This window comes from Schistocerca americana, chromosome 1, assembly GCF_021461395.2.
Source record: "Schistocerca americana isolate TAMUIC-IGC-003095 chromosome 1, iqSchAmer2.1, whole genome shotgun sequence".
In the NCBI taxonomy this organism is placed as follows: domain Eukaryota; kingdom Metazoa; phylum Arthropoda; class Insecta; order Orthoptera; family Acrididae; genus Schistocerca; species Schistocerca americana.
This window is the reverse complement of record NC_060119.1, coordinates 175,199,163-175,216,483: the sequence shown is the minus strand read 5'-3', so window position 1 is coordinate 175,216,483 and position 17,321 is coordinate 175,199,163. Positions and strand designations below refer to the sequence as shown.

General features: G+C 41.2%; 1 protein-coding gene across 1 annotated transcript in view; it reads left to right on the top strand.

Annotated features, from left to right (window-relative positions):
- The window catches only part of LOC124613431, a 215,021-nt gene that overhangs the window by 121,943 nt on the left and 75,757 nt on the right, over window positions 1-17,321 (top strand). The window contains exon 5 of the mRNA XM_047142169.1: window positions 1,062-1,205. Coding sequence (XP_046998125.1) covers window positions 1,062-1,205 — 144 coding nt within the window. The remainder of the gene's footprint in view (window positions 1-1,061; window positions 1,206-17,321) is intronic.

The window sequence follows — 17,321 nt, the reverse complement described above, 5'->3', positions numbered from 1 at the left end:
TTTGTATGACTATTCTAAGAGCAGCAGATATCTGTGTATTAAACAGTTGAACTGTGTAAGGCTTCTATAAATGTTGAGAAGAAGTAATAAAGTTAGTGCTAATCTCATATCATTGTTTCAAATGTGCATCTTTCGTAAATCTAATTAACTGAAGCATCAGTTTTATTACATAGAAGAGAGCAAGCGTGAAAGTACTTACGCTAAAAGTTATTGTACCCAATCCAAGCCACTTTTTCAATAAAAAATACCATTTCTGCTCGTGGTAGGTGCTAGCAACAAACAACCTTTTATATTAGTAAATTATTTTCGTATTAGATTATATGTCTGTTCAAGAACTTGAAGACAATGGGTACTCAACGTTTTAATCACTTAGTTAGTGGTGGTGTGGTGTTTTGAGGACATTTCGACGAAATAAAACTTTATACGTGAAAATAGAGATTTGAGTGCTTATCTTTTTAATTTAGAAGCCATCAAATTAACATAGTGTTCTGTTGTGATGTCTAAGTATGGGTCTCTGTAGAACCACAAGTGAGAACAGTCACACTGAATTTTGCTAATTTGGGCGTTATTCATTTTTGAAGGAAGTTTTATGGATGCACACTGTGTAACAGACCCCCTAGAGAGAATGAAATGATGTTTCAGAAGCTAGAAACAGTTTTAAATCAAGCTCTCTAGTTACATATTAACTAATGAACACGTTAAACTTTTTATATTTTCACTCTACGATCCGATCTTACACACTTATAGGTTTCTGTTTTACATCTCTCGTGTCTAAATAATTATTTCGTACTTAATCTAATTATATTGTAAGTTTTCATTTATACCATAGGATAAATAAATAATTACGGAAGATGCTTTTTCCAAAGAACACTCAAGACCGGAAGAGACGGAAGATGCCCATAGGTCTCATTAGGACAATGCCTGGGACAGAGGAGGCAGCATCGAGTTAATCGGCAGAACTGTGCCTTGTAGTTCCTACGCACCGTGTAATTTAGTTTAGCGTTAGTTATTAAGGAATTGTTGCGGATAGTCAGCCAATTAACAGGTTTCCATCCTCACAGACGATCGCCAAGTTTGCTCCTGCTCGGATGTAAGGTGCGTCTGCAAGTTTGGAAGAGTAGTGGAAGGGGCCGAGATTTGTTTGAAATCAGCCAGTGGCACCACCTGCACTAATGCTCGAGTTTTGGACGACGTCGACCGGAACCGTGAGTAGCGCTACAATGTGGCCACATTTCTCCATAACACATTGATGACGATTAACAATAGTTCTGACAACATCATTCACGAAAATTAAAGGTGGATCCGGCCGCTGTGGCCGAGCGGTTCTAGGCGCTTCATTCCGGAACCGTGCTGCTGCTACGGTCGCAGGTTCGAATCCTGTCTCGGGCATGGATGTGTGTGATGTCCTTAGGTTAGTTAGGTTTAATTAGTTTTAAGTTCTAGGCGACTGATGACCTTAGAAGTTAAGTCGCACAGTGCTCAGAGCCATTTGAACCATTTTTTGTAGGGGACTGATGACCTTAAATGTTAATTCCCATAGTGTTTAGAGCCATTTTCAAAGATGGAGAAAAATCTGTTTGATTTATGCAGCACAGTTTGATTATAAAGCAGAAGGGAACGTCGGTAGGTGCTGCTGAATGCTTCATTAATATGTTTAGCCGATAAAGTGCATGTATATCACCATCACAGCTATTGTCTGGAAAGCATTTCAATTCTCACGATCACTTGCGTTCATCGACTGTAGTACGATATATAATAGCGACACACTACGACACCTAGCTATTCTTACAGAATATAATACTGAAGAGACATTCTTCGTGGTCGCAAGTGGCTGAGACCTTGTAGAGTGCACTGACGTACCTCAAAATGGCTTCAGTATAATTTTCGTTTGGACCTAGCTTCGTGATTTATTGCCATCAAGCACAGACAGTACTGTGACATAACAAGACGGCTCAAGTCGTAAGAACCTAGTGCTCAAGGAACGTGTACACCAGGAACCAACCAGTCGCACCTTTTAAGGCAGTGATGTGGCAATAGGTGGAGGAGAAGAGTGCAGGCTTTACACTGAATGTTAGCAGAAGAAGTAAACAGGAAATAGATTTTATTATCGAGTACAATGCATTAATTTACATGCCCCACCCCTCAACTACGTAAGACAATGGTGTACACAACGCAACAGAATAACTTGGGAACCTGTGTAATACGACCGACATTACACATAAATATGTGCAATTTATCCTGTATTAGACGTTTTATAAACAACAGCTGAGGTGTTGATTTACATATACTTGTACGTTTAAAGTATCAACAGGTATAGCAGCAGAAATATATAGGTCACGCATAAATTTTATTTCATGTTGGACAGATGTAGTAAATTCTGCGTACTGTCGTAACTGATATTCCTCAGAAAATTAAACGCCTTTTTCTCGCTGCAGTATTGCCGGTAGTATGAGGATTTTAATTTGTAAACAACTGTTTATATACTTGTTGAGGAAGAGGACCACATTAGCAAACTTGCTATCGTTACTAGACTGGAGACCGTTTGCCAGTTGTTCGATCCGCAGTAGGTTAGGCACCACTTTCCATCGCATTCACAGCTGTCGGAATCTTACGCTCAAAAAGAAAAGAAAACAACGCACCAAGTACGAATTATCCGATTGCGTCGGAAATCGGTAAGTGATACGTACACGTACAGATAATGATTACAATTTGAGAAAAATTAAAGGGTTTATTCACTAGAAAAAGCTTCACAAGCTGAGCAAGCCAGTGACGCGTTGGTCCACCTACGGTCCTTACGGAAGCTGTTGTTTACCTTGGCATTCACTGGATGTCCTCCTGAGGGATATTACGCAATTCTGTCCAATTGGCGCCTCTGACAGTCAAAATCTCCAACTGTACGGAGGAACCCACCCATAACTGTCCAATCGTTCTCAAACAGCGAGAGATCCACTGACCTTGCTGGCCGAGGTATGGTTTGGCAAGCACGAAGACAAGTGATAGGAATTCTCGCCGTCTGTGAGCGGGCATTATTTACGTGAAACGTAGGCCTGAGATGGTTTGCCATGAAGGGCAACGAAACGGGGTGTAGAATATCGTCGATGTACCGCTCTGCTTTAAGGGTACCGTGGATGATAACTAAGGGGTTCTGCCATGAAAGGAAATGGCACCGCAGACCATCACTCCTGGTGGTCGGACAGTACGGCAGGCGACAGGTTGGTATCCCACTGCCGCTGAGGGCGTAACCAGACATGTTTTCGGCCAGGAATCTCATTGACTGGAGTAGAATTGTCTTCAGTCATGGGTCCCAATTCGAACTGAGCCCCGATGGCCAGCTTACTTGTTGCACAATTTTTGCAACTCGATACAAGATCCTCAATCTCCTCGTCCATATCAATCCAGATACAGTGCTCTCTAATCTTCATATCGGGTTTGGCTGAAAATACTTTATTCCAATGGCTTCCCCTCGCGGTGTTGCAAAGAATATTTCCCTACATAAAATATAACTGAACCGTTACCCCTTTCGGATTTTCTCCTCCAATTGTGGGTCCTGTTGTTCGGTCACATCTTTAAACAGAAGAGGGCACAAACTTAAGATAGAACAAAAATTGTGATCTGCAGCACTATTATCTACACAAGTCGCTTCATACAGAAGCTGATCATGATCCTCCCCGAACATCCTACTTCAGCAGTTCGCCATCATATTTTCAGTACAACGCATTTGTTTAACCCTGAACTGAAATGCAGAAATTCTCACATCTCCCCTTCCAACAGTCCGGTACATCTAGGTCTTACTAGAATCCAGCTGAGGGCTTGGTTGTCCGTTTATAACTAGAGCGGACGGCGCTCCAGGCAGATTTTAAACTTTTCAGCTGCAAGCAACATCGCCAGGGCCTCGAGGTCGTACTCAAAGTACGTCCCGTGACGACAAGGTGCACGAGGCATCAGTAACGCTCTCCCGCCCGCCTCCGTTCCCCTGCAAAGACGACAGCTGCAACACCCGCCATCGATGCGTCAGTTTGGACTGTAGATACCTTACGAAAGTCAACCATCGCCGACACTGAGGCCTAGCGAAAACCGTTTTCAGAGCCTCAAATGCTGCTTTCTGGGACACTCCCCACACCAATTTCCTTCCCTTTTCTCTGAGGTCGTTAAGTGGCCCCTAAAACAGTGCAAAGTTGGAAGTAAATTTTCTGAAAATTTGATCATCCTGATAAAATTAGGGTTTCCCCTCTTATTGTCTGGGGGATGGGAATCTCTGAATTGCTTCAGTGCGGCTTTGGCATACTCTGGCACACTGAGCGGAGATTAAATGCTCCAAAGATGGAAAACTTTCCTTGTATGATTTGATGGTAAAGTGAGTACTGTGAATGCGCAACGGAACTTCCCTCATGTATCCTAGATGTTCGTCACAGCTTTCACTAAAAATTAGTAAATCATCAAGGTAGTGGTAAATATATCTAACATTCAGATCTAAGACAACCTTCTCCAATATTCTGCAGATAGTCTCAGCTCCTGTAGACAGCCCAAGGTGATTTGTGTTATATTCGTAAAGACTCTAATCAGGATTTTGATTCTTTCGCTAGCAGAATCTGGTCATGAAACTGGCTGCGGTCGAGAATAGTAAAGATCCTTGCTTTCTGGAACCAGCCAAAACACTTTGTGAGCCAGGAATTAGTACTGACTGAGGAACAACTTTCTTATTCCAGGCTCACTAATCTACAATGGGATGCCCCCGACCTGCCCCTTAGGTACAACAAACATGAAGAAAGGTTAGTGACGTAGAGGGCCTACTCACTCCCTTGCTCAACCTCTCATCAGTGGCAGTGGAGAGAGAGCCGCTATGGTGGGTACCTTACTGCTACGAGTATATTGTCACTAAGCTCTATTTCCTGTTCCTCCCCTATCACTGTGCCGAAGCGATAGTACTGGAATACATAAATTTCTGGCACATCTTGTTTCTGAACGTTGCATGTATCGAAGGCAAACATAAATTCAAGTGCAAATTATTCCCCTCACCTTAACAAATTGTTATGCTAATTGATTTATGAACTCTTTGGGTTGATTTATGACCCCTGGGGATAATCAGTCCTTCTCAGAAATCCTCCACCCATCTCCCTTCCCCACCTCTCCACCCCACCTCGCTGGGGAAAGGGATGCCTATTATGGGACACTTGTTTTGACTCCCCAGTTCAGTTTTGAGCCAATTATCTCCTTCCTCCTCACCCTCCACGAAATCCCCAGCCTTCCTCCCTCTTCAAGGATAATCCACAGCCCTCCCCAACCTCCTCTCATCCACCTTCCCCTCCCCTTCACCCCACAGCCTGGAAATGGGTGGGAAACACTCAGTCTGGGCTGAGATGTTGGTGCTGGACAGAGAGGAGTTTTTTGGATCAGCTGTAATTATACAGCTGAGGACTGCACCCATAGCCTCCTACACAAGGAAATGATACTGGACACATGTAGAGGAATACTTTACAGTAAATAATGGTGTTGCAATAGGATGGACTGGCTACAGTGTAGAAGACAACTTCATCCTGTTCCATTATTTCAAGCTTAATGAACCAGAGTAGTTGGCTTTGGCATATGGGGCTCAACTGAGAATACTTGAAACGGGTTTTGTTCTACTTTCCAATAGTGTTTGTGGATATGTTCACCTTGCTGTGTGCCCTCATCCACTGACATTTGTGGGACACTACAGCTGCTATTTGGAGAATTGCTGCGAATGATACACAGGTTTATAGCCGCTGAGGAAATTGTATCCCAATACATGGTAAGAAGGAATAGGGCAGCAAACTGTCACTGAAGAGTAGGAATGAGCAACTTGTACATGGATACATGGTAAGAAGGGATAATGCATCAAACTGTCACTGAACTGTAGGAAGGCCAAAGACGCTATCACCACTGACAGATAATGATTCATTGCTCTAATTACACATCGAAATCATCGTGAAAAAACCACCACTCATAAACAACAGACCATAATGAAACACACACTCTGGAAACCGAGAAAAGTCATTGTTGCAATACGTGTACCACAGGAACAGGCTCCAAAAGATCTCACGAGGAGAGAATGGAGGCAGCTACATGTGTATTCACCTCAATCTGTGGATGAAGACTAAGCAGCTTAGAACAAGTCATGTCTTCACTCCTACATCACCTCCTTCCTCCCTCTCCTTCCGCTGTAGGGAAGAATACCAGTTTTCCAAGCCTTTTCTAACCTGTTACTGATGGTACTCAAAGAGAGCCAACTGTTGCCAGGGATACACTATTTCCAGTCTGCAGCAAACAATGACACACGCAGAAAAGATTCAGAAACAGGGTTCTTCCTGCAAGCCATTAACCGTATTTCTCGGAAAACTGGCGCCCCTGGAACAATAGAGGAATACCTGACTATCCATCACAAATGAAGAACTGAATGGTCAACATAGGCGTGCTTTCAAATGTTTTGGATGTGCTGACGCTGTTGAATAGTAGTCCTTGGCTAAGTAAAATCAGTGTCATGCAGGAAAAACGTTGAAATAACACGTCCCCTGTAAGTAGACACACCTGGATGTTTCCAATAGCCGTCTCACTGTGCGCCAATCCACCCATTCTGCCCCCAACAGGTGGAGAGCAGAGTCCACTCTAGATAACCACTGTCAATGCATGATATTATAACCCATCATCCCTCAAGTTTATTCTATATCTTCATTTAAGGGCTGCATTTTTAGCATTATCTTCACCCTCGTAGTGCAACTGATCTATAAATGAGAGATAGCTCAAAATTCTTACACACAATTTGGGTCATCAGTCAAAGCATTTCCCAAAACGTTATTAAGATATTTAATATAGTTTGGTACTGACAACAATATTTATAATAGTATAAAAAAAGTAACACTGTTTCACTGCGGTACCATTTTCTTTTGAACCACTGACTGCACAGCTTGGAAAAAGAGTCAGAGTACAGACATCAGCCACATAAGTGTTTTAAGACTCCAGTTTCCTTCCCTGATACTGCTCTATGAAAAACACAAGTAACTTATTTTACTACAACAAAAATATTTAAAACGTAGCTCAAATATCACCGACATCATCATCATGTTATAAATTTTCCAGGAAATAGTAGGAAAGGGAGGTATAGTAGGTCATTATAAATATCTGTACCAATTTTTGTGATTTTAGCTTCAGTCATTAAGGAGGAAAGTGTACCTGAATGATGAAAATACAAGTTTTCGGTAAATCTCAAAAGAAGATTTACGCTCATTTAGAACATTCCAGCTGCATACTATAGTTGTCTTTCTGTTTCCTTATCCTCCATATTCTTTTCTTTATCCTTGACTCCTCGGTAGCAGCTTCTGCAACTGTCTCTGCTTCGGTTACTCGCCGCTTATCAATAGCTGTTACAGCTGAAACCATATTCCTTCCCATCTGTATGTTCAATTTCTTGATAACATTGATCCTTGAAATGGCACCATCATTGAATGTTATTATTGCATCCATTATACTAATCTTCAGCACTGTCAGCCCAAAAAATACTGTTTTGAGTATTCTCTCCCATATACAGCTGCTGAAGCTTCATTTGCATTCTGAGAGACAATGCATGCATTTCGTAAATAGACTTTTATTTGCCTGATCCCTATATATAGGCCTAATTGCCTCCATTACAGCAAGTGGTAAGGAATGCTTGTGGGTATATTGTATGCCTGTAGCATTGCTCAACCAATACTTGTACCACGAATCTTCCCCTTTTGGACACAAACCATACTGTGGGGTTTTATCTGTTGATGCACTGTGAAACAATGTTGCCCAAACAGCTCGTCCCATGTTCTACAAATCTCCTATACGTCTCCTTGTTGCTAGTCCATAATATTGAGTCAAAGAATCAATTTCACTTTTTGTAAGACGACCTGGACCACCTATGTGTTTCCCATCTGACAGCTTTTTTCCACTGAAATCTTTACATAAGTTTCTCAGCTGAGCTTCCATTCTTTTTTGTACATGCCCAACACATTGAAGCGTTTCTATCAGAGTGTCCCCTTATTGTCTGTCATTAACACCAGTAGTTTGTCCTTATCGTCTCCATCCCTAAGGTAGCCTACATACCTCACACCATGACTGACCTTTGATCTCTTAAAAATGTTTAGAGCTCTTTTCGTTTCCATGTTTCCACCTGGACCATCAAAGTTCTTTATACAAACACGGATGCCAATAAATTTACTTAAATAACCTTGGAAGTGCTTTGTTAGACATCCATAATCTAGTATCTTACTGGGTTCAGTAAACGTGGCAGTTACAACCCCATTCAGAGAAGTATGACCTCTCTTCTGCCAAGATCCATAAAATGGTGCTATAAGGTCTGTATTCTCAGACAAGGCTACCGCTCCTTCTGCTGTTCTTTTCATTGAATGTTCACTCACACCACATAAACCATTACCGGTATGTATTAATTTGGTGTATCTGTGAAATCTCAGTGAAGGGGGAGGCAAATACATCAATGCACAAAACGTCTGGGCAGCTGTCCTTCCGCTTCCAATACATCGCATTGCATAAGCAAGCTGTAATGTCGACTATCAGTTACTGGCGATGCAATAGTATCACTGTGCATTATACATGAGTTACAGGCAATCACTGACCGACCTGAAAGACCCTTCCTTGCTGAAATGTACTCAGAAACGCCAATACTATTTTCACAATTTCAGTACTTACATTTCACAACACTCTTCAAAAGTCTTGACAACATATTTAGATTCACAACAACATTTCCTTCGTTATTTCGGCTCACAGTACTACTAGGCTTGTTCTTAGTACATTCAGAAAAGGAAAGTTTACGTCTAGAAGCACTGCCTGCAGACACAGTTTCCACAGGCGACTTTTGAAGCAACTGATATGTATTATTCGGTTTTGTTTGGAACTGGTTGCAGCAAAATTTTCGTTTCCGGCTAAATTTCTTTACTCTCGGCATTTGTAGCATAGGAAACACACACCCAGAAACAAAACAACACACAATAATTACAAAAACACACGAGTATGAAATTCGAAAATCATATATTCTCAGATCTTTGTTTACATTCCAACCATAGTCCTCTAGATATGCCTGTACTTTGGTTCCAGAAGTCAGTGCCTTCTAGAATATGCCAGTGTTAACGATCTGTAACTAACGATGGAAAAAACACAAAAACAAAATAATGTGTCATGTATTATGACACACTTCAAACTGACAGATGTGTGTGGCCCCTGTGCAACATTATGTCAACCTCAATTTTAGAATGAACGGAAAATGATAATGCCCATAAACTACACATTTTAGAAATCAGCATGAAATGCTCTTATCTATAGAACAAGAAAGTTTTTTAAAATTTTTGGTCATTTTCATGAGCAATTCCCCTTAAACTGTTTGAAGGCTAAGTTGAATGCTTCGCTCACAATGCTCAAGCTACATCCATGTGTTGTTGTAACCTGTTCTAGAAAGGATATGAACACACACCACTGAGTGATGTTGGTGATGAAAGAGGCATTTGTGCTGTACAGATGGCGGTGGACTTTTTACATAGGTCACTTGCTCCTCATTGAGTAACACACTTCATATATCTGCCTAAAGTGGTGCCATTCTTTAGAGATCAACTGCTGCAATGTTAGCTAATTTATATATGAGTGCCTGAATAATCATGCATACTCATTTGTTGCATGAAGTATTACCATTGTGTATTATTAAGGTGTAATTTTTGTACTGACAGACCTCGCTTCATATTATGTAATGGGTGTAGTCTTACTCTTTTAGAACGAATACTGTGAGACCAAGAGTGCAAATAGCGGAAATAGTAGTAAAATCAATGAAATCTCCAGCTAAATAACTGTAAACTCACTCTTGTGCGATGAACTTATGCTTCTTATAATGAATACTGAACCATCCAATAGTCCTTAAACATATATTCAGATAACAAGCTACGCACACTATGGTGAATAAAAGACTTTGTCAATAATGGAATGCTAGTGGGACCAAGTAACAAAACAATAACCAGTATAGAGTTAATATTCTCGTTTCGGAAATCAGATGTATTTATAGAAAATGCTGAGTGCAAGGACAGTAGTAAAATACTTGACTATTTGTCACAGCTGGAGCAAAGATAATTCTCTGGAAGAAGAATAGCCAACATCATACTAAAATCCTCCATGATGTCTCGCAGGAGGAAGAGGCACCTCCATGGACTGCACTCGCCAGAGGGGTGTGCCATGACCAGTGGCCATCGAGGTCACTGCACTCATTGCCGCCACTCACTTCTGCCAACATCCTAGCTGAAGAGCGCTCAAAGTTAGTGTCTTGGAAGTCTTGTAAATAAAGTGTAATGCATGTGGATGTTAAATACATTTTCGATGTACAAATATCAATACATAACAGCGTATCTCAAACTATCTGTTTGCAACAAGATACAATTCACTTTCCCCCCTCCTCATTGTTTCATAATATCCAGTGAGTAAAACTACACACGCGGTTTACAGTACTGTTGTGGATAAGCAAAATGCTGAGGTCAGAGCTCTAGTACAATGCATCTCATACATATATTAAACCATCACATACCTCTTGTACATGTTTACCTTGTATAAAAGCGGTAACACATCCTAAAAGAATGGAAAACTTCTACTGTTTACTGTGAAACCACCGACCACAGCAGAATGTCCTTTCAATTTCGGACCATTACCCTGAGTAAAAGTGAGAGATTTAATCTCTGAAAACATTCAGTTCACTGAAACGTCTATGTTATAGGCTGTTGCGTGACGGAAATTTTCTGTGGAACAATTGTATCAGACGGTTCCAAGAGAACAAAAACAACAGATTTCTTTCAGTTTGATGGACAAACTGGCATAGTTGAGAAAGTTCACCTTGTCCAGAATTGGTGCATGTGGAAGTCTTATAAATAAACTGTCGTGCACCTTGGTATTACGTGAATTACAGATGCATGAAATATGAATACGGCACAGTTTCCTTCACATTATCAGTTGACATGTTGGGACAGAAACCTACAGTCATTTTTACATTCAACAGCAAGCTGCAAATTGCATCTCTCTCTCCCCTCGTTATTTTTTTTAGCATCCATCTGCATAAAACTATGAACTACAAAAACTTTGTTAACGTCACCTGGTAGTGAAATCAATAAGGTTTCTATCACAGATCACTCTTCCAATACATCGAAAATAAATATCCACTATGCATTTGACATCGAGCATATGAGGTGCTCCCATTAAACATACACATATCGGTCCACTGGAGCAGGTGCCAATAATCGAAGTCAGTTCGACAGATCTGTGTAAAGTTCCTGTGTAATAATTTCATAAGCAATTTGATACATAGTTTTTTGCTATAACACATCCAAATAGTGTATGACTACATCTTTGTATACTGCCATACATTCTTTTTTCACATCATGGCTTTAAGATCTATGTCAGGTACTAAACCGACAGTAACGTTCTTCGATCCACTGGCTCTCATTATAAGCTGGACATCACATGGAGCAGGGTGTGTTGCTCCCACAACGGACACATGATGGTGGAAACAAGAGGCTGAAGTGGCGTTTTTTACTATCAAAAATGTGGAAGACATGGTAACATATGGAAACTGGAAGATTATGCAGCATTGTGGAACATTTCCAAACAGTTGTCCAAAGGTTGTGATCTCTACATATAGTCTCATGTTTCACAGTGATTGGGTCTCGATGTTCCCTTTTCAAAGAGACAGAGAGCATTTTGTAGATGTCATGACTGAGTTGGGGGCTGTGTGTCACAGTTGGATGGTATAAACAAGTAGCAAGTCACATCCATAAGCAATATGTGTGTATACATATGGCTAAATATAGAAAATATGGAAAAAAGTCACAAAAACAAATCAATTCTGTTACATTTTCTTGCTGGATATCTGTACTTACACTAAGATTGTAGTGGAAATGCAGTAGTTCACAGAATACCTGTTTGCAATTTTACCTACTGTGCTGGAAGTTCTTTCCATAGATGTATCAAATACCTATGTAAAGTTTTGTCACCTGTGCTGGAGGAAATGTAAGTCAGTATGGGGGGTTCGTGTAGTGGTGGAGGAGCTGGGAACTGTGATGATGAATCTGTTCCCTGTTGAGGAAATTACTCCTCCAGGTACAGTTAATGAGCAATGTGTACGAAACAGGGAAACTGGAGCTACATGACATCAAAGTCATTAAAAGACAACTGCAATATATACTGAAGACAAATGTAACTTGAAAAAGAAAAGGTAATTGCAGATGTACAAGCTGAGTTTAAATATGGCTCTAAACATTGTGTATGGGGATATCTGGTTTCAAGACAGGGAAATTATTAGCATTTACAGTAAACAGTAATGGAAATTGGGCACATATGGGTTTAATGGCAGAAATCAATACAGTTGCATGTTCTCGGTGGGGGAGGGGGGGGGGGGGGAGGGGGAGCGGAGAGGGGACTGATGATACATATATGCGGCCTAGTTGTGGAAGTAAGGGGCATTGTAGAAATGTGGCGTGCAAATGAAAGTGTTACATCTCCATACACCTGAACAGTACTGCCTAACACTGGACCAAGACTGCTGTTATATCAAGCACTCCTCACACACGTGGTTATGCATTGTATGCCATAGAAATGAATGCACACTGAAAGACTCGCAATTTTATAGTGATGTTGAGTGTATCAAAAGGTTTTGGGATCAGGACACTCAATGACCCTAACCTTTTGCAGTTGTCCCGAGTGACATTTGTTATGGCCAGTCGAGAAAGATAGAGAAGAGATGGCTGCGAGAAGACATCAGCCCATCGCACAATGACTGGCACCTCTGCATGACGACAACACAACAGCAGCGGCCCCTGTGTGAAGAGGACATAAGCACTGTGACGGACAGGTGTCGCCCCAGTTGAATAGTAGCTTCAATACTAACCACTTGGATAGAAGTGTCAACGCTCGTCTCTCTGCTTGTACACTTTATGTAACACAGATTTGGGAATCGTTGTGCCAAAGAAGATTTCTATTTTGTATGTTACCCTTTGCTTGCGACACACCTGTAAAGTTGACAAGTTAAGTACTGAATCTTTTCTGTTCTATAATAAAACTCATTAATACGATTTGTTTGAGTTGTCTGTCTAGCGAATCCATAAGGCAGGCTTTCTAGACGCCACATATTCGACAACGACCAGGGAGACATAATATTTGACGACCAGGCTGGATTTAACAACATTTTAGCGCTGGGTCCTTGCAAGAACGCCATTGGCTCTATGGGTCTAAATCCTCCAGAAAATCCCCGTGTTTCACATGTGGTTTAGCCATGTAATCCATAGAATTTTGGGTTAAATCCATTGAAATCAGGGGAATCCTAGTAAAATTGCGAAACTTGATGGAAAAGTTGTGAAACACAAGAAAATATTACAAAAATGAGTGTACATACAAGCCAGCCTGGGTTGTATGAAAATCATTCCACTCCTCCACTGGTGCAATTAACAAGCGATGGTGCATACCATCGATGCTCCACATGTGTTTATATACTGAAAGTCATAAAAATGATAGACACGCCATCCAGAGAATTGTAGATCAGGATGGCCAACTCCAAGGACACTGAGGGAATGATCATGTACCTGGGTGCAATATGATGAATCAGTGCTCTTGGTCTCTTCGAAAATGAAACGTTCAAACGTCTGTTACTCTGTCACTGTCGAACATGAGATAAAATGCAGAGGTCAGATGTTTGAAAATGCTCTACAATGCTGCAGACTCTTCCATCTACGCTGCGATGTCTTCCACATTTTAATCAATAAGAAACATCGTGTCAGTGTTTTACTTCCTCTACCATGCGTCTGTTGTGGGAGCATCACAACTTGTTCCATGTAGTACCCAGTTTTCTGTGAGTGTCATTGAACTGAAACATGTTAATTTTGGTTTAGCACCTGTTGTAGACCTCAAAGTCGTGGTATGAAAACAGAATATATGGCGGTATACAAAGATGTAGTGATACACTGCTTGGATGTGTTACAGCAAAAAAAAAAAAAAAAGTACAACACACAAACCCTCTGTTGTGACTGACAGTCGGTGGGATATGGTCTTCTTCCATGACATCCCACACAACACTACACAGGTCTGTGGAAATGACTTTAGCTGCTGGTCATGTGCTTCAGTAGACCAATATGTATGTATTTGAGGGGAGTGCCACAAATGCTTGATGTCAACAGGTGGATGATATTTGTTTTCGATGTATTAGAAGAGTAAGATGTGGTAGAAATCTTATCTAGTTCGCTACCAAGTGACGTTAGCAAAGTTTTTGTAGTTCGTATTTTTACTCTGCAGAATGATACAGGAAAATAATGATGGGACAGAGAGCCTGCTGTCTTGTGCAAAAATGACTGTGTTTTTCTTTCTGACATGAAAATAGATAGACTAATAGCCCCTATTCCGTATTGATGTATGTGCATCTGACATTTATGTAATATCCATATACATGATTATTTATTTACAAGATATCAACAGACACTAATTTCGAGTGCTCAGAGGCTAGGAGGCTGTCAGTTGCTCCCAGTGACTTTGGGTTCAGGGGGGTGTTTGACGCCAGTATATTGCATAGCTACCATGCACAGTGACCTCAACGGCTGCTGGTCACAGCACCCCTGTAACTAACTACCTTCTGTTACTGCAGGATGTAGGTGATGGCTGTGGCATACTGTTGCCCATTATTCTTCCAGACAGTTGACTTCCCACATACATGACAAACACTCAAGGATTCCACCATTGATCCAGTGGTCGGCATATGCTAGAATTGTATTTGATTTCTGCAGACCTGAAACAGTATATCACGGTCAACCCAACACCAACCAAAGCAGAGCATCACCAACAAATGGATCTCTTCTCATACCATCAATGCGCTTTACCAGGTAAAGCGGTATCCTTACCTGCAAGGGGTCCAGCTGCAGGGCAGAAACATTACATAATTAAAAATGAAATGGCATAATTTCAGAGACTTTACTGGTCTCATACAGATATAATCTTATGTACATAGACTGAAGCAGCAAGTAAAAATTAGTACCAGGGCTGGGAATCGAACCTGGGCTAGATTCCCAGCTTTGATACTAAAGTGTTCTTGCTGCTTCAGTCAAAATAATATCTGCATGACATCAGTAATATCTCTGAAATCATGTAATTTTGTTTGGATAAGTACTTGCACCTGTGTTTCAGACTGGATCCCCCATTTACGTTCGATGCTGTGATGCTGTTCTGGAACATGGAGAGCCTTGACAATACTGTACTTTTCTAAGGGGAAATTCTAAGTAGATAGGAGTGGCAGTGAGAAATTGGATCAGGGAGGGCGGAGTACAGGGTAATCTGTGCATTTGTATGAACTGCTGTGCCAGGGTGGCTCAGTGGCTAATGCACCTGCCTTGTAAGCAGGAGACCATGGTTGAATATCTGGGCTTGATACAAACTTTCAGTCGCTGTTCCAGTCTATACACACAAAACGATAACAGTACGTAATTGGCATCCCAGCACTGGACAAAGCAAAGTAACAACAGTGGGTGGACCTCTTTGTGTACCATGAGCAACAGGTTATGACAGGCCTGAAAAACCAGTATCCCTTCCTGTGGGAGAATGAGAAGGAAGGAATGAGGGAGGTACAAGGGAAGGTAAAACTGGTTCTAAACTGCTTAGCCTCTATCCACACATCGAGGTGAGGACACATACATTGATATAGTAGAAAGTTTTTCTTTCAATAGTTGTGTAATGTTATTAAAATGTTTCATCTTCCTGCAGAAATAAGGCCAGGAAGTACTCGTAGTATAACACAGTCGTTGCTGTGGTGGTTTTTTTGTAGTCCATGCTTAAAGGAAGATTACACCCCTCTCCTTCTAAGACATACTGTTGCCGCTCACAAAAAGCATGTCTATCCATCCTGGAATGTTCACTCAATATTGCTTCTCGTATTGCTGTATGATCCCACCAGCATTATGTTATTGGTGAAGTCTTCTACTCACCATATTGTGTAGACGTTCCTTGCTGAGTGTATGTTCCAACACTTTTGGATGGTGTTAAGAGTTTATTAGGTAGTATATTCAAAGAAGTATTTGATATTCTCAGTTCAATGCTCATTGTAGCAAGGATTATATTCGAGTGAGTTTACACTTACTTAGCTGGAGATTTCTTTGATATTAATACTATTCCCACTACTTGCATTGTCACAGTATTCGTTTGAAAAAGAGTAGAGCTGCTCCTTTTACAAGATGTGATGTGAGGTGTATGTCTACTTATTTTTTTCTTTATCGAGTTGAGCCTCTATGGAATGGGTGGTAACAACCAATGTCATTTTAGTGTCTTGGTCTTGTTCTTGTTCCAGCATTGATCTCCTGCCAGTATCTTCTGAGCCTGTCAAGAAGTGTCTATTTATGCTCTTTGGACAAAGGTGCTCTCCGTCTTTTTGACGTTGATGCCATTTTGAAACCTTTGTCCTGTCATGAATTTCTGTCTCTGAGATACCAATCTGCCTAAGATCTTTTTCACATTCTTTTAACCATCTCGGCCTTGTTTTCTTAGATTGGATGAAATTCCCATTCTTTTCGTTAGTCGATCACCGTCCACTCTGTCTACACCGATAGCTGAGTCGTCAGCCCGGCGGATTGCCGTCCTACGGGCCCAGGTTCGATTCCCGGCTTGGTCGGGGATTTTATTCGCTCAGGGACTGGGTGTTGTGTTGTCGTCATCACCATTTCATCCCCATCCGGCTCGCAGGTCGCCCAATGTGGCGTCGAATGTAATAAGACCTGCACCAAGGTGGCCGGACCTACCGCGTAAGGGGCCTCTCGGGCAATGACGCCAAACGTTCATTTCCATACCGTCTATCCTCATGAGGTGACGGTAAAATAACAATCGTCTCTTCTTAATGGATATTCATTGTAGCAACCAGAATCACACTTGGAGAATAAATGAGGGTAATAATTTGTGCAGCAAATGATTATGCGTGTTTATTCAGTCACATTTTTAAAAATAAATGAGCTGACATACAACAGTTGAGGTGTTAAGAATGGCAACACTTCAGACAGACACGCATTGCGTTACTCCATGATGATGAAGTGTTCTACTTAAAATTACTTTATCGTACGTTCCTCCATCATCTGCAAAACACAAATGACTCTCTTTCAGCACCAAAATCCCTCAATGGTCGGGAGCATAATCTTTTTAAGGCAGCCTTTTGACCACCCACGGATGCAGCTCGATGATTGTCCGCAAAGCATTCTACTTAGGCGGCTGTTCCTAAAAAAAGAGATGAAAATGACATTCTGTGAGATGAGCAGAATATCTCATTCTTCCAATGTAAATGAGAA